The sequence below is a fragment of the Notamacropus eugenii genome, chromosome 2 (assembly GCF_028372415.1).
Source record: "Notamacropus eugenii isolate mMacEug1 chromosome 2, mMacEug1.pri_v2, whole genome shotgun sequence".
In the NCBI taxonomy this organism is placed as follows: domain Eukaryota; kingdom Metazoa; phylum Chordata; class Mammalia; order Diprotodontia; family Macropodidae; genus Notamacropus; species Notamacropus eugenii.
The window spans coordinates 530,703,253-530,725,331 of NC_092873.1; the positions used below are offsets into that span (position 1 = coordinate 530,703,253).

The 22,079-nt window shown below is 39.5% G+C and overlaps 1 protein-coding gene across 4 annotated transcripts in view; it reads left to right on the plus strand.

Moving 5' to 3' along the window:
* LRRC7 (leucine rich repeat containing 7) overlaps nucleotides 1-22,079 on the plus strand; it is a 582,114-nt gene that overhangs the window by 422,679 nt on the left and 137,356 nt on the right. For all 4 annotated transcript variants that reach the window (XM_072649824.1, XM_072649823.1, XM_072649821.1 and 1 more), the window contains exon 11: nucleotides 8,739-8,811. In XM_072649824.1, coding sequence (XP_072505925.1) covers nucleotides 8,739-8,811 — 73 coding nt within the window. The remainder of the gene's footprint in view (nucleotides 1-8,738; nucleotides 8,812-22,079) is intronic.

The window sequence follows — 22,079 nt, forward strand, 5'->3', positions numbered from 1 at the left end:
GGCCTGCAGCTGATGGAATCTAGGTAGGTGGCCTGGGACAAGTCCCTCTGCCTCTCTGGGCTTCCGGTTCCTCATCAGTGAAATGAAAGGGACTGATCAAGGTGATGCCCGAGCTTTTAAGCCCATACATTTTATGTTAATATTTAATGTTATTTTTTTCTTTTTAAAAAGCTATACTTTGATTTCTAATTCTGGAAATTTGTCCTATTATGATGAACCTTTGAAACCTGCATATTGAAAATAATCCAACTTGTTTCATTACTTTATAAATGTATTTCTCATGTTTAGAATAATTTCATAAATGTGTACAATTTTTCTTACAATAGAAAGTATAGTAGTTGTAGTTCTTAGAATGCTGCTGCATTCAGGGTTGTTTAAATATATAATATGCACTAAAATTTGTATTTTTCAATTATGATGCTTTTTGCCAAATGTTAGTCCTATTCTACATAACTAGTACTGTCCTCATTTGAACAATTACAATGAAAACTGAATATGATATGCTGCAATCATGATGCCAGGCTGAAAATGCTTTTAAAACTGTATTTTGATTATTACTCATGATACCCAATCTTATGGATAATCCAAAAGTCATTTACTTTTGGCCTTGGAACATAAGTGGGTTTGATATTAGAAACCACGTCATATGTAAAACAAACTTAGACACAGTGTGAAGCTTCCCCTTTCTCCCGCACTGTCCTTTCCTATTCCCTGGTAGTGACCCTAAACCCTTTGGGCATCCTCTACACTGGGACATTTCAGCTCCATTACCAGCCAATCTAGATTAGAGCAAAGAGCAGGCAAAGACAAGACCTGAAGGCAGGCTCCCCATAGATAGGGGAGGTCAGGCAGCTCAAGTAGAAACTAGTTCAGTCCAAGCAGGTCCTAAGGTGAGCCAGATGCTTGATAGTCAAGGTCCAGAGGTGACAGTAAAAAAGCACGCAGGAGCCATAGGTCAGTTACAGAGAAAGGGGTTCAGCCAGAGAGATCAGGTATCCAGGAGAGAAGTTCTTCTAACAGCATCTTAGAGCAGGATCCTTTTTGTCCCATGGCTACTTCACTGAATCAAAACTTAATCGTAAGGACAACAGAAAGAGTTTGGGGTTAGGCGGTAACAGGGAGCTGAAAGAAGGGAGAGGATGGTTGTTCTGGATGGACGGCACAATGATAATGGACAAGGAATGTTCTTTAGACTGAGAATACTCTATTGACACCACCACTTATCTAGAACTTATATTCTGTGAGGACCTCTCCACCCACAGGGACAACAACTTGTCTTCTTGCAGAGCCTGGAAATTTCCTTTTCTGTTCCCATTACAAAGACTGTGAATGCTAGGAAAATTAATAATAAATAGCAGAAAATGGAAACAAAATTATTAAGGGAAAGATATATAAAATTATAAAGAAAATCTGTGGTACAGAGCTGAAACTTCATGGGTGCAGTTCAATAGGTATCCTAAGTTGTGTCATATATAATGGTAGCCAGCTGTCCAGGGCATGGAAAGATGAAATGCTTTGCCCAGGGTTATATAGCTAGCACTGTCGGAGGCAGGTCTTTTCTGACTTCATGTCCCACACTCTATCATCTCCATCCAGCTGCCTTTCTTAAATGTCAGGAGAAGGAATCGCAAGATGAACTAACCATGCAGATTATCAGCCTATAGCTAATAGTCAACAAATATGCATGATAGTCTTCCCAGATTACATGCTCACATCCCTTTTATACATTTCTTTGCCACTGATGTCCTGATTCACATTCTACCTGCTGACTGGCTGGTACTTACTTCACCATCACTTCTGCATCACTGCCCATGCTCTTCTAGGGCTCCAAACTCAGTTTGTAACTTGGGAATCACACACAACTCTTCACTCTCCCTCACCCACCATATCCAGTAATTTGCAAAGTCTTCTCAATTCCAGTTCCTCAAATGTTTTTGCATGTCTCCATCTCTCTTCTCATACCAAAACCTCACTACCCCAAGAATTTAGCCAGTCATACCTGGGCTATTGATTGCACTAACCTCCTAATTAGTATTCCTGCCTCAAGTCTCTGCCCTCCCCAATGCATCCTCTACAAAGCTTGTGAGATTGGATATTCTTTATTATGGTGATTTTGTTTGAGACTCTGTCTCCTCTCATCCAGACTGGAAATGCAGTGACCACTCACAGGCCAGCATGGGAGCTTTGATATGCCTGCCCTTTCTTCAACTCTCTAGCTGTCTCCAGCTCCAGGGGGTTCACTGTAAGAGCACAGGACTTAGTGCAGACATCCAATCAGTTTAGCCCATGGCAGCTCAAAACTTCTAAATGGAAGCAACCAGCCTCAGCTTCCCGGTCACAAGGATCACTGGTATGCAGGAGCCACCACATTTAGCCAAAATTGATATTCCTAAAGCCCAGGCCCGACCATGTTGACCCTCTGTTCCTGAACCTTTAACAACACCCAGTAGACTCCAAGATCAAGTACAAACTCCTTTGTTTGGCATTTAACCCTTCACAGTCTGACTCCAACCTTTTTCCAATTCATTTACACTTTAATCCCCATTTGCACTCTATGTTCTAACCACACAGCCTTACTTGGTTTCCCCCATACTTGGTGGACCATTTCCTAGCTTGAGGCCATTATATTACCTCCCTCCTCACCTCTACATCTTGGAACCCTCAAGTAGCATCTGCAAGGTGGTCCTTTCCTGATCACTTCTAGTGTTACCCTAGCCCACCCTTTTGTGTGTATTGCTTTGTGCACATATCAAATGGGACTGCCTCACTCTCGTGTTGGTAACCTTGATGCCTAGCACACAGTCTAGCACAGAGTAGTTGTTTATGGATTGATCCATTAAAGCATTATGGATTGATGAATTAAATTCTGGGAATCCAGGACTCTGAGAGCTGGGAAAGGAGGTCAGAGGCCATCTAGTCCAAGTTGTACCTGAACAACAATCTCCTCTCCAGCACCAGTAACAAAAGGTCTTCCAGCCTCAGCATGAAAAAGCCCAGTGAGGGGAAACTCTGCAAGCAGATGGAGGGAATCATTAGGAAGCCCTTGGTTTGGACTTTTGGTTTTACTTCCTTGTTGTTTCAAGTCCCTCTGTGATGTCTTGCTTTTGCTCATAGTTCTGTCTTTTGGAGCTAAGCAAAACAAGATCCTTCTTTTACAGGATAGCTCTTCAGATGCCAAATGACTGTCATATCCCTTCTCAGATTCCTTTGCTCTAGAATAAGCATCGATCGGTCAATGAACATTTATTAAGCAATCAATGTGAGTAAGACACTGTACTGAAGATACAAAGAATGTCAAAAATGGGTCCATTCTCTCAAGGATTTCATACTCCCATGGGAGAGAATCAGCCCAAGCTCCTTCAACTGAACCTTAATGTGGAATGATCTTTTATCTCTCATCATGCTGTGAACACGCTCCAGCTTGTCAGTGCTCTTCCTAAAATGTTGTACCTGGAACTGCATACAATACTCCAGATGCAATCTGATCAAGGTGTAGTGGGATTATGACCCCTCTTTTCTGGTTATTGTGCCCCTCAATGTCACTTAGGACAACATTAATTTCTTTGCTATTCTTGTCTTCCAATCACCCCACTGACTTATGTTGAGCTTTTTAGTCCACCAAGACCTCCAGATCATTTTCAGTAGAACTTTTGTCTACCCATACCTCATCAATCTTGTAATTTTGAAGTTGATTTTTTTAACCAGTATACAAGTTTTTGCTTGTCTCTATCACATTTCACTATATTCTATTTCACTCATTCTAACCTATTAATATCCTTTTGGGTACTTTATTCAATGTTGATTTTTCCTAACTAGTTAGTTTTAATGAATTACTTTTGCATCATTTATAAATTTGACCATGATGCCTTCTGTGGCTTCATTCATATCACTGAAAACAATTATTTAGTAGCACGTAGTAAGCACATATTCCAGAAACACTTTGCTAAAGACCTCATATTCCTACATTAGCCCCAGTAGTGACCATTCTTTGGTTATTTTTCCAGCTCCAGATCCCTAGAGCTATCATATCAACTAGATCCTGTACCAAGATGACATGAGAGATCTTTTCAAATGTTTATTTTTCCCTGAAATCTCAATATGCTCCAGATACAGAATTTCCCTAATCTAACATTATGGTAAGCTTGTCCCAAAATGAGGTTCACCTGGCATGACCTATTCTTGGGAAAGCTACGCTGATTTTTAGCTATCGCTACTTCCCTTTCTAAATGGCCTCAAAGCAGCTCTAGAATTCTATCAGGAAACAAAAGCTAACTCTTTGGCCTCTATAAATTCCATCCTCTTCAATATTTTACAAAGCAGAACACTGGTACTTTTCCACTTCCATGGACTTTCAGAGATCGCCAGCCATTGGTAAACAATCACTTTGGGCAGATCTTTCCATAGCTAAGGATATCATTTGAACAGACCTGGTGTTTTTAGTCTCTTCAGGGAAGTTAAATGATGTTACAGTCCCTCTTAAACATTTTCATTGTCTCCTTCAAAGCTACAAAGTACAAAGATAGAAGAGAAGCAAAATCAAACTTTTTCGTCCATTGATCATCATCCTTTCTCCCTTCTTTTGTCAATAATACCTCCAATCTAGCTTTAAAATCTTTTTTTTTTTTTTTGCTTTATTTAACATTGATTTTAGATTCAAGGAAGAGTCAGCCAATAAACATTCATTAAGTACCTATTATGTCCTAGGCATTATTCTAAGCACTAGGGATACAAATATGAAAAAATAAATACAATTCTTGCTATCAAGCAGCTTACCATAGGATGGAGGAAGACAACACAAAAAAGGGAAGCTTGAAACAGGAAAGGGGGAAGGGTGGAGTCCAGTCAGAGAAGTGTAAGCTGCAGGGAAATGAAGACATGATTAGTCGGGGACACATCTTTAAATGGAGGCTTTGAGAGTCCTTGCTCTGCCCACTAGCCCTTCAGTCAGGTGGCAAAGAGCATGGAGGGTACAAGTCAGGTGTTAAGTGACTTGTCCAGGGTCACACATCTGGGAAGTGTCTGAGGCCTGATTTGAAATGACATATCTTCTATTACTGAATCCCTTGACCCCTTGTTCTGTCACTATTCTTACCTTACCAAACCCCAACCCTGCAACATTATCACCATCTGGCTCCTCTGCTCCTTCTCATATGCTGATGAATGGTGCTAGAAGGATTCACAACTCCATATATGTTGTCTTAGCACAGCTGGGCCCTCATTGCTGCAAGGTAATCCTTTCCCTCTACCCTATTTAACTCTCCACAGCATTCTTCTCAGAGCCTTTCCAGATCCTTTCTCTCCCCAAATCTACCACCCATTACCTACTACTTCTACCATAACATCTTTTCTCTCTTCATACTTGAATTGAGGCCTTTTGCCCTGGATCTCCCCTCTCCCATCTCAAAACCCCTTGACATCACCTTAGGTTTTCTCCTCTTTTTCTCCGGTCTCTGAAAAAGCAGTGGCTCTCCTCTTTGCTAAGGCCAGCACTTTCACTTGCTCCCTTGATCCCATACCCTTGTCTATCTATCCTTCTATTTCTCCTTCTCTTCTTTCTCTGTCTGACTACCTGGTTCTCCCATTTTCAGTTTCTTCCTATCTCCTAACTCCTTTCCTACTGCTTACAGAAATGCCCATGTCTCCTCCAACCTTGACCTCACCATTCCCTCAAGCTTTCATGCTGTATTTCTCTTCCCTAACAAAACCAAACTCTAACAAAAAAAAGTTGTCTATATACATTTCCTCCATCTCTTCTCCTCTCTTATTTCTGGCCCCTGGAAGACTGAATTCTAACCTCATCTTTCAACTGAAATAGTAGCTTCCAAAGTTATCATTGATCTCTTACCTTCCCAATCAGATAGTCATATCTAAATAGTGATCCCTGTATAAACAGAATCAACCATATATCATCCCTATTATTCTGTCTACTACTGAAGTTGTACAAAACTTCCTACAGCCTAATAATTTTTATTTAACTGAAATAAATGGCTACCTTGTAGAATAGTTCAAATAACATTAAACATTTTAAAATTAGTATAGTTACTTGTCCAGGGACCACTACTCTCTGGGTCTCATTGAAAAAGATGAGAAGAATGAGAGAACTATCTTATTGACATACCATTCTGAATCAGTTACAAACTCATCATCAGATGGAAATCAGCATCAAATAGTTGTTTTCTATCCTAGTAGTCATGATGGATAAATCCATTTATCCTTAACCTTCCACTGGTTATTCTCCTCCTTTTCCTCCTTCCACCAACCTTGCCTTTGAATAGTGGCAGTAATTTTTGAGATGCTTGTTTTTGAGATAGTGTTAGGGATGAAATGTTATAGACATGAGAACAGTGAAATTATATTTTCTATTCATTTTGCTTAATAAAAATCATACTATAAATAACAGTTGGTTAATTGTGGGATTTTCTTTTTTTCACTTTCCCAATGAAATGGAAGAGAGCAGAAGACCCCTTTCGCCTTGAGCTAAAATTTGAAATGCATCAGCTGATTGTAATTTGAGAAGAATGGCTTATAGAATAGGTTGTTTTGTTTCAGAATAAAAAAAAATCAAAAAAAATAAACTACAAAAAGAGGAATTTTTTGAAAGTCAATTTTTTCCTTTGAGTTTTATCTGTTGAAGCTATAAAAATACATAGAGGTGAGGATACTATGCCTGCCATGTCACTGAACATTTATAGTCATTTACAAATCACACTTATTAACCACAACAATCCCAAAATGATTGGAGCAAAGGAAGCCACCCTCTAACATTGATCACTAAAGGACAGTCAGTTGTGACTTCCCTCTTGGCCAAGTACTAAAATTGTAAGACCTTAAAGATTTAAGGCAAGACCTGGTATGTTACCTGTGTCTGTTAGACACATAGATAACAGTCTGTGAATTGACACACTGTCCTCAAGCCATGTACTATCATCACTATCAATCAGTCAACCAATTAATCAGGAGAAATTTATTGAATGCTTACTATGTGCCAGGCAGTCAAGGTGCTGAAGGGACAGTGATCGAAGTCTAAAAGTCCTTGTTCTCAAGGTCTGACTTTCTTTGGGGAAAAATAAAATGTACACAAGGAATTAAGGGAAGGAAGGAATAAACATTTATTAAGTACCTACTATGTTCCAACCACTGTGCTAAGTGCTGTATAAATATTACCTCATTTATATCAATATGAAATTTATTAAAGGAATTGGGGAGAGGCAACACTAGCAGCTGGAGCAAACTCATTAACCTATATAGAAGAAAACTGCTAAAATGAGCGTGAGAGGAACTAGTCATTCTAAGATTCAGAAGGATGGGCTGTATTCCCATCAGAAAGCAAAGGTTCCTCATCTTTGTTGCGTCATGCATACCTTTGGCAGCTGTCACTCTGGGTAGCCTCTGAACGCCTTCTCAGAATGATGATTTTAAATGCATAAAATAAGATTCATAGGATTACAAAGTCAACAAATTATATGGAAATACAGTTATAATACACACAAATATATATGTATATGTGTATACGTATGTATGCATTCATATGCATATATATGTAGGGAGAGAGAGAGGAGGAGGAGGAGGAGGAGGAAGAGGAGGAAACAGAGCTAAGAGATATGGGGTTGAATTTAACAAGAATTGGCAACTGATTGTATAAGAAGGTGGGAGATGAGTGATGAGAGGGTAGAAAATGCCTCCAAAGCTGTGTACTTGGATCACTGATAGGACAGCATTCTCTAAAGAAAGAGGAAAGTTAGGAAGAAAGGCTGACGTTGCCTAAAAAAAGAATGAATTCTGTTTTGGACATATTGGATTTGAAATGCCTGTGGGTCATCCCTCTGGAAATGTATAACAATACCTTAGTAGTCACTCTTCATTGATTGGAAAACTATTTGAATCCCTGTTATAGCAAGGGTAACGCTCAGTGTCTGGGCTCAAGCAGGTAATAGTCCAGTATAGAAGAGTCTTAAACTCAGATTTGTGTCGCAGCAGAGATTGTCAACTCAAATTCTTATAGAGCCCTAGTTCCATACATTCTACCCAGAACTCCCATTAAATTGAATGGATTTTCTAAACCTAGAAAGTCCTCCATACCTGTATGCCCTCTCTCCTCACCTCTGGTTCCCAAGATCTTTAGCTTCCTTCAAGGTTCATCTTGGGAACCACCTCAGATGAGAAACTTTCCCTGACCCATTTTTTCTTAGTTCTCTCTCCCTCTTCAAATTATACTGTAGTCATTAATCTGTAGAAATATCTTATATCCCTGGTAGAGCAGATGCTGGTTGGAGAAACTTTTCATTTTGTTTTTGTATTCTAAGCACCTAGCATGATGCCTTGTATATAATATTTGCTAAATTGAATTTCATTTTCTTGTGGTTCAGCCCCTTCATTTGTGTTCAACTCTTCGTGACCCCATTTGGGGTTTTCTTGGCAAAGATGCTGGAGTACTTTGCCATTTCCTTCACCAGTTCATTTTACAGATGAGGAAACTGAGGCAAACGGGGTTAAGTGACTGGCCCAGTTATTAAATGTCTGAGACCAGATTTGAGCTCGTGAAGATGAACCTCCCTGACTTCAGGTTCAGCACTCTCTATCTTCTGTGACATCTAGAATTTTCTGTGTGTGTTTATTTGAGCAGCACATAGCCAATGATGTGAGATATGTGTTCATGACAAGTGATTCCTCTTTTAAAAAAAAAAGTTTAATGTTACAAGTCTGCTCTTATATATTAACAACACTCCTCTTTTTTTTAGGACTGTTGAAAAAACTAACTACTCTAAAAGTAGATGACAATCAACTTACTGTCTTACCCAATGCAATTGGAAAGTAAGTAAAGATGTAGCATAAATGTGTATCCTTAAAGCTTGAAATGAAAATGTTTTTCAACAAAAACATTGGCTGACATTTTCAACAAAAGATTTGTTGAAATTTTAAATTATTTTAAATTTAGTTCTATACCAAGACATTCTTTTACTACCTTAAATCAGTCATTTGTTGATAAATTCTTTACTTTTTACAAACAACATGGATGCTTTATGAACAATTTGTATCTACTCTTACCAGTCTTTTAAATATCCCATCAGTCTTTTGCTCTAATCAAGGAGCATTTCAAAATTAAATGCTTATTTATGTTGGCATGCTCTGTTTTAGTAAATCTTTTCAGCTCACATATGAATATTTCCTGATATACTTGGTATTGTACTTTGGTGGGGGGAGTGGTTTTACTACATATTAATTTGACTATTTAATAAGTTAAAAATAAATTAATTTGTTTAGGCTAAGATTTCAAATATTTCAGTAAAAAAAATAATTGAAGATAAACTCGCAGAATTATCTGAAAGGAATAAAGATTTATTTGAAAATTATATCTAAGAGTTGATAAAGACAGGGTCATGTTCTTATATCTTATTCCAGAATATAAGTAATGGGAAGAAAGCAGAAATTCTCAGCTATTGTTTGCATTTTTTTCCTTTGCCTTGGAAAATGTTTAGCTAATGGAGAATTGATACCCAAAATAAGTAAGGAAATAATAAAAGAGGTTCTAGTTGACTGATATGCACTTAGGGCATCTGGGTCAGATGATCTCCAGCACAGGAACTGAGAAATCCAGGTGGATGAGGATAGCTGCTGAGTACTCTTCAGGACCATGTGATGCTACAGTGCTGCTGGAATCAAATAGAAACAGAGACATGAGGATCCCTGAGAGCACAGATTGACTTAGAAATCCATATGTTAACATCTTTGATGTTCTCTTGAATTTGTATTTGTTTTGTTAAACATTTCCCAATGACATTTCAGTCTGGTTCAGTCTGTGTATTTGATGCCTCTGATACTATGGAATATGGATCATGGGAAGATATCTGAAATGGAGAAGGGAAAATATCTTGCTTTTCAGAAAAGAGTACAACCTAGACAGGTCAATTTCAATTTCAGACAAAAATTCTAGGCTGCATTATTAAATTAGAAAATTTGATGATTTCATTAACTATTGATTTCAGTTGAATTAACATGCTTCAGCTTTTGGAGAGGTAGCAAAAACTTTCACTATTCTTTACTCTCATTATGTTGTCTACCAAACATTACATTTATCTACAATTACTTAAGTTATCTTCAGTGATTCTGTGAGGATCCCTATTGTAGGGAGAGAACGGTGTAGTCTGTTTTCACTTCGGATAAATTCAAAACAAAATAATTTCATCAATCTCTGGGTTTTGCTACTCTTTGTTATTTTTGTAAAACGCCTGGTACTAGAGACTTCTTTTCACTAATTCTCAAGAGAAAAAAGAATCCCTTTTTCATGTATCAATTCAGCCACCAAAGTGATTTTCCTAAAGCACAGGTTTGACCATGTCACTCCCTACTCAATAAACTCCTCTGGCTTCCCATCACCTCTAGAAGGAAATACAAAATGCCCTGTTCGACATTCAGAGCCTTTCCTAACCTAGCTCCCTCCTATCTTTCCAGGTTTCTTACGCCTTACTCCCTACCATGTACTCCCTCCAGTAACTGGCTGTGCCATGGAGGAGACACTCCATCTCTTGGCTCTGGGCATTCTGTCTGGCCACCGCCCACCCCACCCCCTAGGGCTGGAATGCTCTGTTTCCTTAACTCTACCTCCTGGCTTCTTTTAAGTTCCAATTCAAATCTCATCTTTTCCAGGAAGCTTTTCCTAACCCTTCTTAATTGTACTGCCTTGCTTCTATGAATTATTTCCTGTTTATCCTGTATATAATTTGATATATATGTATATGTGTATGTATGTATATATGTATGTATTTACTTGTATATTGTCTCCCCTGTTAGATTGTAAGCTCCTTGAGAGCAGGCACTGTCTTTTGTCTATTTCTGTATCCCTAATGCTTACTACAGAGCCTGGCACATAGTAGGCACTTAAAAATGTTTACTGATGGATTGAGTTAGTAAAGTGCTTGATTCTTTTCCTATTTTTAGTTCCATTTGAAATAATTACCTTAGTTCCCAAAAATCAAGTCAGAGAAAACTGATGATTTAAAAATAGAAAAGATCAAATGATTTTCACAGTAAAAGTTAAAACAGTAAATGCCAAGAGCAGTACTTTACACAACTGTGATTGTGTCCCCCATGAGTAAAAAATGTTCAAGCCTAGACCCCTATACACACACACACACACACACACACACACACACACACACACGCACTTATAGCTCTCATCATTGTATAAGTTATACACATACGCTATTGAACTAATAATTCTTTCTATTTTAAAATGCACACAAAAATAGAAATCAAAAGTGATGAGATGAAGGTGAAGTGATATTTTTATCCTAGAGACAATAGGGAGCCCAGGAATCCTGTGACCTGGTCCTGTACTTTATGAAAATCACTTTGGCAATGGTGAAGTATGGACTGGAGAGAGGAGAGATGCATCAAGAAGTCCAATCAAAAGGCTCTTGTCCTCATTCAGGTGATAATTGCTGAGGATTGAAATGAGTAGTGGCTCTGTGAGAAAAGAGAAGGGAATGTCACTGAGAGATGTTATACAGGTAAGATCAGTCAGTCCACAAAATTTGGCAACCAATTAAATATGAGAAATGGGTGACCTCAAAGTTACCAAACTGGATGACTTGAAAGATGGCAACTGCACTTGACAGTAAAGGGTTGGGTTTGAGCATCCAGCTAATGTGATGAGATCTCCATTTATGCCTCTTCAGTCAGTCAGTTGACTAGCATTTATTGAGCACCTACTATAAGCCAGGCACTGATGGGGCCACAAAATGCAGGGAATATTAAAAAAAAAAAAAAAAAAGCAAATTACAGTCCTTGTCCTCAAGGAACTCACAATCTAATTGGGGAGAGAACATGCAAACCACTATGTGAAAATAAGCTCGGTGCACAGGGTCCATTGGAAATGGTTGGTTGTTGTCCTTCATCTTCGAAGAGTACCAAAATGACATCACCATGATAAAGTGAAGTTTCATTGTGTCCGACTGTGACTGATCAGACCAGTACAAGCTCAGAATGCTTTACCACAGGTTGGGCATAGATAGTCCCTGTGAATATTTGCACATCCTGCGTTTACTTTGTGCTGTCTCAATTCTGCTTTGCTCATAGAGCATAGCACCCTTTCTGATATGGGCACGCCATGCTGAGTGGTCCTGTGCCAGTGTCTCCCATGTTGCACAAATCCAAAGTTCTTGAGAGAGACCTTAAGGGTGTCCTTGTATGCTTCTTCTGGCCACCATGTGATCACCTGTCCCATGTGAGTCCTCCATAAAATAGTCTTTTTGGCAAGCAAACATTTTGCATTTGAACAACATGGCCAGCCCATCGGAGACGTGCTCTCTGAGCATAATTTGAACACTTGGCAGTTCGGCTCAAGCAAGGACTTCAGTGTCTGGTACCTTATTCTGCCAGGTGATCCTCAGAATCTTTATAAGACAGTTCAAAAGGGATTCAGTTGCCTGGCATGGCACTGGTAGACTGTCCATGTTTCACAAGCATACAACAATGAGGTCAGCACAACAGCTCTTCAGTTTGGTAGTCAGTCTAATACTTCTCTCACAAATTTTTCTTTGGAGTCTGGAGAAGGGCAAAGTAAATAACTGGTCTATTTTCCCAAAGATGTAAAAATGTCAGGATACAAACCCTTCTTGGAAGGCTCCCTGACAGGACATTAGAAGGTAATACTTTAATCATTCATTCAATTTTCCGCACTTAGCACTTTTACCACCACATGCTTGATTGAAAGAGGTAGAAAGAATCAATAGATTCCCATTGTACTTACTGTTTGTTGATTACAAAAAAGATTTACCTTAAGGATTGTTCTTTGAGTTTTTTCCCCTGTGATCACATATTTGTCCTATATACAGTGATAAAAAAGGCACAATATACTTACAATAGAAACTTAGGATAAAATTAGAAAAACACATTAAAAGCCAATACTCTCAACACCTAAGACCCCAAACAAACCACCTGTCTATGCCCTAAGCACATGCATAAAGTCCTTTTTTGGTTGGTGGTCATGCCCAGTTCAATGTCCACCCTAGGGAAGTGAGACACCTGCTTTCAGGCCTTTGTTGTCTGAAAGAGAAGCTTGGGAGTCTTCAGGAATGTTGTGTGGTTGCAGCAACCATAGCAAAGGGGCAATCCCCTCTCCCACAGGAAATAATCAACAGAAGAATGAAATGAAAGGGAGAGATTGGGAAAGTTTTCCTACAAGAAGTGCGATTTCATACAGAACTTAAAGGAAGCCAGAGAAGCCAAGAGATGCAGATGAGGAGGGAGAGCATTCCAGGCATGGGGAACAGCCAGAGAAAACTGCCTAGAGCCAAGAGATAATTTGTTCATGGCACAGCAAGGATGCATGTGTTTCTGGATGGAAGAGGATGTAGTGGGTATAAGAAGACTGGAAACATGGGACGGGGGGAGGTTGGGTTATGAAAGATTTTAATCAAACTGGAAGATTTTGTATTTGATCCTGGAGGTGACAGGGAACCATTGGAATTGTTGTTTTGTATTTTTGGAGGGGTGACATGATCAGATCTGTGTTTTAGGGAAATCCCTTTGGTGGCTGGATGGAAGATGAACTGCACTTGAAGCAAGCAGGAACCCCCCATCCCCACAATGGCTGTAGCAACAGTCCAGGTGTGAGGTGACAGGGTCTGTACAAGAATGGAGGCAGTGTCAGAGGAGAGAAGGAGGCATATTTCAGAGATGCTGGAGACATGACACTGACAGCCGTTGCACCATATTGGATGTGGGGGGTGACAGATAGTGAGGAATCCAGAATGATTCCTAGACTGGGAGCCTGAGAGACTGGGAGAACGATGATGCCCTCAACAATAGCAGAGAAGTTTGGAGGCAGGAGAGGGTTTGGAGGAAAGACAATGAGTTTGATTAGGACATGTGTTTTAGATGTCTGTGGGATGTTCATTCTGAGATGTCAAATAGACAGTTGAAGATGCAAGACAGCAAATAAGTGGTTAGGGCCAGTTATGTAGATTCCTTGAAATCATCTTTGAGACTTCCCTTTTCCATGTACACCCAGTTCAATCAGTTACCAAGTCTTGTCCATCATAACTCCACACCATCTCTCAAGTAAGCCCCTTTCTCTCCACTCATGAAGCCTCAAATCTAGTTCAGAACCTTATTATGTCTCACCCATACTACTACAGCATGCTTCTGCTTGCTCTGCCTCCCCCAGCCCTTTCCCAATCCATTTTTCCTGCAGCAGTCACATAGATCCTAAAACACAGATCTCACCATTTCACCCCAGTATTCATGTATTTTCAAAGGCTTTCTTTTGCTTTGGGGATAAAAATTAAAAATTTGTAGCCCTCCATCATCTGGAACCCATCTACCTTTGCAATCTATTACCTAATATCTTACTTCTAGAGCAGAAGATGAAATTAAATTCCCATTTGTTACATGACACATCTATAAGAAGACTGTTTTTAAAGTGATGAATGGTTTTGCGTATTAGATGCATTATTAAAAACATCGTTTTCCAGAACCAAGTCCACCAAAACTCCACAAAATTCTCATCAGCTAGAAAACTAAAAACAATATTTTCCCTTTTCTACTAAGATTGTTTCAATATCTGAGAATGATCTTAGGTGATTTTTTTTTAATTGCTGATGCTCTACATTATTTGCTACAACTGGAAAGGATTCCTTAGGTTTTATATTAAATAACTTGTTTCATTGGTTATTGCCTGTCACTGAATCTTAATTAGTTCCCAAGAGACATGTAGCTGCTCTGAAAATTCAAAGAGTGCTGCATCATGGCAGTCAATTCATACACTTGCAGGATGTTTTTGAATGATTAATGGTGATGGTTCAACTGATGGTGCCTGCTGCTCTTGAGGGAAAATATTTTTGGTTGGAAAAATATATAATCTGTTGTGCAAATATAAGGAAAGTAGCTAAGCAAGAGACCTTCCCTTTCGTATATCAAGCTCAGTATTCAGCTGCACCCATGTTATATCAGGACATCGCCATGAAAAATGGAAAGTGCATTCAAGTTATGTAGATGTTTGAACTACTTTGAGGCAATTACATAAATATTTTCCTTTGAAATGTTAAATTCATGTTCTTAGTCCTGCGACACAGTTTTAATTATGAGAAATATTCATATGAAAAATACTTTCAGTGCCTATATTTACATTTTGGCATTGTGTCGACAAGATATCTTTGTGAGTGACAGATTTTTTTTTTAGTTTTCAGTAACTTTTTCTGACATAATCATGTAGACCCAGCAGTACATGACATTTTTCTTCAAAAGCCATCCTCCAGTGTCTGAAAACTTCACTACCGGACTTTAATATTTTCTTAACGGTAGCCATGTTCAATGTAGTTTTGTAGAGAAACAAAAGAAAGAGAGCGTCTAAATTTTCTAATCACTGTTAAAAAGATCCCAATTTAAGTTGTATCTGTATTAATGGTCTCTGAAAATTGCTGTCATTTAAATCCCCAAATCACAACCTGTTAGAGTTGGAAGGTAGCCCAGAAGCCATCAAGTCCACGCTGCTATAATCCTCTCTGCCACAAACCCAGAAATGGTCATCTCTCCTGTTTTATAGGAGGCTTCAATTGTGGTGGAACCAGAAGCCTCCCAAAGCAGCCCCTTCCACCCAGGAAGAGTTGTAAGTGTTGGGAAATCGCTCCTTAAATGAAGCCAAAATCTGCCTTTTTTGTCACTTTCACCCATTATTTCAAATAACTGAAGACAGCTATTCTGTCCCCTTTAAGTCTTCTCTGGGTTGCATCTCTCCAGTGATGTAACCTCATAGGGACTGATCTTGAAATCTTTCATCATTCTAGACAACTTCTGGATGCCCTCTGTGACATCAGGATTCTTCTTGAAATGCAATGCCTAGATCAAACTCACAGATATGATGTGGCCTGGACCACAAGAAGCTATCACCTCCGTTGACCTGAGCAGGAGCATCTCTCCCAGTATAGCATACGATTGGCTACCCTACTTTACTAGAGATATGAGTTTGCCATTCACAAAAACTCCCAGGTCTTTTTCCTTTGAATTGATATGTCTCACCAGTCTTACACTTATAAAGTGCTTTTGGAACCCAAGATTAGGCCTTACTTTTCTCTCTTTCCATCTTCTTATATTCAACCCAACATTCTAGCCTGCTGAGATCTATTGGAACCTGACTGCCATTCACCATGTTGGCTCTCCTTCCCCCACTCATTGTGACAACTATAGATGTATGTGTTACAGCTGAAATAACCCTGACTTTGGAGGCAGAAAACATGATTTTGAATCCTGTCTCCATCCCTTAGGAGCCAGGTGTAGCTTTAGGACAATCTCGTCCTCTCTTTGGGCCTCATGGGTCAAGTGAGGAGGTTGGACTAGTGAGTCTCTGGATCCCATCCAGCTTTCCATGTGTCATCTTTTCTGCCCTCCACTCGCACAGCTGCTCCCCTGGTCAGGCCCTCATTACCTCTCACCCGGAATATCACAATGGCCGACCTGTAGATAGTCTATACCACTCAAAGGTGACTGTCCTGAAGCACTGCTCTGACTCTGGAATTCACCCCTTCAATACACGCAATGCTCCCGATTCCCTCCACCATGAAGTACATTCAGAACCCTCCACAATACTCCTCAGTTCCACCAGTCTTACCAGGCTTATTACATATCATTTGCTTTCACACACTCTATGTCAATCAACAAGCACTTAGTAAGGGTTTATTGTGTGCCGGGCACTGCACTAAGTGACCTCCTTATTGTTCCACATATATGACATTCCTTCTGCTGCCTCTGATGTTGCACAGGTTTTCTACCATGCATGAAACAAACTTTTTTCCTCACTTTCACCTTGCCCTTTGTTGTTGTTCAGTCATTTTAGTCATGCCCACTATGACCCCATTTGGGGTTTTCTTGGCAAACAAGCAAGAGTGGTTTGCCATTTCCTTCTCCAGCTTATTTTACGTATGAGAAAACTGAGGCAAACAGGGTAAAGTGACTTGCCCAAGGTCATACAGCTAGGAAGTGTCAGAGGCCAGATCTGAACTCAGGAAGATGAGTCTTGTTGACTCCAGTCCCAGTCCTCTATCCACTGTCACCCAGCTGCCCTGTCTTACCCCTCTAACTTCCTTCAAGCTCAAATGCTGTCCTCTGCAGGAAGCCTTTACTGATTATTTCAGTTGTAAGTGCCTTGCCACCCCACCACAGATCACTTTGCATTGACTGTGTGCTTTTTCATCTGATTTCTGATTATTTTCTCACAGTAGAATGTAACCTCCTTAAGGTCAAGAACTATTTTATTTTGTCCTTGCAGCTCCAGTACATGTTATTGAGAAGGTCCTTAGGAAATCAGGGAGGGAGGGAGGAAAGGAGAAAGGAAGGAAGGAAGGGAGGAAGGAAGGAAGGAAGGAAGGAAGGAAGGAAGGAAGGAAGGAAGGAAGGAAGGAAGGAAGGAAGGAAGGAAGGAAGGAAAGTGCTCCAGCATCATGTCTGGATAATTGGCACACCCCATCTCTGCTATATTATCAACATACAAGCTTTTGATTTGGTTCTTGTACCCCTCATCTATTTACTCATTTAGTACAGAGACCCAACAAGGAAAACACTGCCCTTGACTTCAGTCTGTCCCTTTTCCCATACATTCTCCACACAACTGCCAAAATGATATTCCTAAAGCACCATGTCATTCCCAAACTCAGAAAAGGTTAGTGTCTTCCTCTTGCTTCTAGGATAAAATGTCAACTTCTCCATTTAGTTTTTAAAACCCTTCAGAATGTGTCTCCAGCTTAACTTTCCATTCATGGTACACATTCCTCTCCCTTCTTCTACAGAAGACCCACACTGCTCTGCTGGCTGTTCTTAGCTTCCAGCTATGTGCCTTTTCCCAGGCAATCTGGTCTTATCTTGGAGAAGGTTTCCCTTCTCAAATCTTTCTCGTAGAATCCTTGGCTTTCTCAAAGCTCAGATCCAGGGCCAGTCCTAGAAGAAACCTGTCTTTATCTCCCCATAAGGCACTTGGCAGATATTTCATATTTTTCTATGTATTTGATGTTTCTGGAAGCAGACTACAGGCTCCTTGAGAGTAGGGACATTTGGGGGGAGGGGATTGTCTCTGTATCTCCAGCCCCTAACACAATGTTGAGGCAGTCATGATTGGTTGGCTATGCAGGATAAGGGAGAAGAAGTAAAATTCCAAGACTGCAGCCTTGGGCAGCAAGGATGATGGTGGTATCCAAGACTAAACTGGGAAAGTTAGGGAGGGAGGTGAGTTTGAAAGAAAAGATAATGATTTTCATTTCTAAAGGTTATAGTTCTTGCACTTGAGAAGCCCATGGAAAATTCCATTTGAAATATCCAATAGGCAATTTGACACTGGAGTTCAGAAAACACAATATGGATTTGTGAGTAATCTACACTGAGATGATAATTGATCCCTTAGGAGTTGGTGAGGTCACCAAGTGAGAAAACAGAGAGAAAATTAAAAGGAACTGGGAGGGAGCCTGACAATCTATGCTCCCAATCTTTAGTGTCTTGCCTGTACTTTCTTAAAATCAATAATGTCTTCTAAATGCTGACAGGTAACTTTTCCCAACAATGAATCACCAAATGTGTAGTCATCAGGTTGGGAATTTTGTCATTAATTATGTATTTTAAAAATATTTTTAAATTGCATACTACTAGTCAGTCAATTGACATTTATTAAGTACCTACTATGTGCTAGGTGCTGGGCTAAGCATTAGGGATACAAAGAAATGCAAGAGACAGTCTAAAGTCCACCAGACTAGCTTTTCTAGGTTTTTAGAAAGTCCACACCTTACTGTCGTGTAAAATTCAAGCCCCTTCACTTTGCATTCAAGGCCATCCTCAATAGTCCAATTAAACCAACATTCCTTAGGCACCAACGATGTGAAAGACGCCCTGCCAGACTCAGGGGATAGGAAGAGCAAGATGACGCCTTCAGTGACCATGGCTTCTGCCAGGGGTAGTGATGAGCACAGATAATTAGAAGAATGAGAGAACACTGGGGTGGGGGAGGTAACGGGGGTGATGAGAGATTTCTCAGAGAAGATGACACCTGAAGAGAGCTGAGACTGACAGAAGAAGAAGGATTCTTCAAGGCAGAGATGAAGAGGAGAAATGTGTTCTAGGCTTGGAAACATATAAATACGCACAAGTGTGGGATGGAATAATGTGTTCAATGAACACCTAGAAGTGTCCAGTTTGACTGGAACCTAGAACGTGCCAAAGAGGGTCATAGGACAAATGGCTGGAAAGGAAAACTGGAACCAGATACTGAAGGGTCCATTTTTAACTTGTTCTGATTCATCTCTCTAGTCAAACTCCCTGTATCTGAAATCCATCTTAGCTTCTACCTCCTCTCTGTCCCATCCTTCCTTCCCACCATCTTTTCTTCCTTCCCTCTCCTTCTTTGTCTCATGTGATCCTCACAACAACCTGTGAGTTAGGTATTACAGACATTATTGTCTCCATTTTACAGATGAGGAAACTAAGGCTCAGCGAGGTTAATTGACTTAACCATGGTCACACAGTTTTCAAATATCAGAGGAGCAATTCAAACCTAGGGCTCTCCTGACTCAAAGCCCAGCATTCTTTCTACAACACCAGCTGCCTCTAAGTAGGTGCTCATCACAATTTGGTAATTGTTAATATGGATGGGTATGAGGTCTGAAATAATGTAATTAATAGATTTTTATTTTAAAAAAAGGTCACTTCACAAATGGCATTAAGTGCAATAAATCCACGTATTTGCACTTCAGAGATCTATATCTATAGATAACGACAGCCATCATCTTATTTTACCACATCTTGGTGACTTGCTAAATGTTATAGTCACATTATTTTGTCACAAAATCAACATTGAAGAAAATATCAGATGAAACACAAAATAAGATGGCTTTATTAACTTCTTTATGTAATGGCAACCTCACAGAAATAATTGAGTTTAATTATTGAAGAAAGCTTATAACTCAAAAGGAATTTGAGGATCATTTATGAATGTGTGATTTCAGCTAAATTATATGATAATCCTCAGGATTAACTATTTAAACTCTGGGACATGTTGTCAAAATATGGATGGACAATGGTCAAATTATATTTTATATATTTTTGTAGGCCTGAATTCCCACCCCATATTTCACTTCATGACAATAGTAGATAGATGGTTAAGTGTTATCTTTAACAATTCCAGTGCTTGTGGTGGAAGTGATTTCTAGAGAGTCAGATTCTTAGAGTTGGAAGGGCCTTCACAGGTAGTATAGGCCAACTCCCTGGGTCCATGCTCTCCCTTTCTGGTGTCTCATCATAGCATGGAGCTTTCTCTCAGTGCTTGGAGACTGTACCAGAAGACCAGGTTCTTCATAGAGATAGTTCAGCATCAAGGCAGCATGATTTTGAAAGCCTGAGATATCTTAAAGAGAAGAGGATAACAAATTCTTTGAAAAAAAATCCCATTTATTTGTTATTATTGGTCAAACACAATCGAGAAGATTCAGCCACTCAGCCCATATGCCTACTTTGTCTTTTCTTGAAAACCTCTGTGATAATAGTCTACAGCAACGTCCAGAAGAAGGAAACCAGCAGGCATCTACATATCATATTCTCTAGCAGTCTTCATCTTTATAGTCATACAACTGAATGGTGGTGAGACCACTAGATCCTTCCTTGTTGTTTGTTAAGTATAAGACATTTGACTGAGTGGTGCAAAATTTCACATTATTGGCTCCCCAACAAGATATTGCCATGGATTTCTTTGACTGTCCCCCATGGCTAGAATGTTCTCTTTTCTCATCTCTACTTCCTGGTTTCCCTAACTTCCTTTAAATCTCAGCTAAAATCCCACCCTCAACAGTAAATTTGTGCTACTCCTTCTCCATTCTGGTGCCTTTCCTCTGAGATGGCTCTTGTGTAGAGTTTGTTTACAAATAGATGTTGGCATGTTGTCTCTCCATGAGTCTGTGGACTCTCCGAGGGCAAGGACTGTTTTCACCTTTCCAGCCCCAATGCTTAGCTCAAGGATACAAAGAAAGGCAAAACCACGGTTTGTGCCATAAAGGAAGTCATATTTTAATGGAGGAGACCACATGCTCATCAAAATTTTATAGGCTTGAGAAAGACATCTTATGAGTTTATAGTTATTGGTTTCCATTAGTTACCTTTGAGGTTAATAATGTAAAACTACACCTTTTAGGAATAGCTTTTCCCTCCAATTAGTTGACAATTTCTCTTCTTTCAGATGGCTAGAAAATTGTTCTCTGGGGGCTCCCAAAATGGTGTTACCTCGAGGAGGGTTGCATCCCTTGCATATTTAGATTTCTCCAGCTGCTCTTCCTGACTTTATTTTCTTAAGCTCATTCCCTTTTCCTTATCATAGCATATCAAGGATAAAGGTGTTGATATTCAAATGCGGCTGTTCCCCAGTCATTAATTATTAAAATAGATCATTATGGAAAACACTGAGGAATGTGTGCTATTCGGAGGAGGAAGGAGGACATTCTTTTGTTCTAGTTTTATTTCTAAATGCTCTTGGATGAACTGACTTTGTTGGTGGCTGTGCACAGCTTTCTTTACACACATTTTCCTCCACCTTTTCAGAGTTTTCAATGTGATTATGCTTATAATCTTCTACTGTGAGAAGATTACATGTGATTTTACATTCTAAACTGGTTTTTACCCTTCGTTGCTAGGTCTCTACATGAGAAAGAATTCAAGTGTTTGCTGTTGAATCAGTTTGGGGGCTCTTTGCCTCCTCATTGTGGCCATTGCTTACAGCAATTAAACTCCTGAAGGGCATGGTGATAATTAGAATCAATGACTTTGCATGTATCCTTTTCAATTTTTTTTCCAATGGCTTAATTTCTTGTCAGTAGTTCACTTTAGTAGCTAAGCTTGAAACTATTATAATTGTGTGGCATTTACATATGATGAATGAAATAACTACTGAGCAGGACCAAGAGCCCAGTTACATTTGGGTAGTAGAAAGAGAAAGCAGGTAGTTAGTATTACCCAGTTTTAAGTAAAGGGTAAAGACGCTAAATGACAATAGACCATTATTGTAACAGTCTGTTCAATTGACGAGAAACCACATTTTTGAGGAAATATCTAACTTGAAG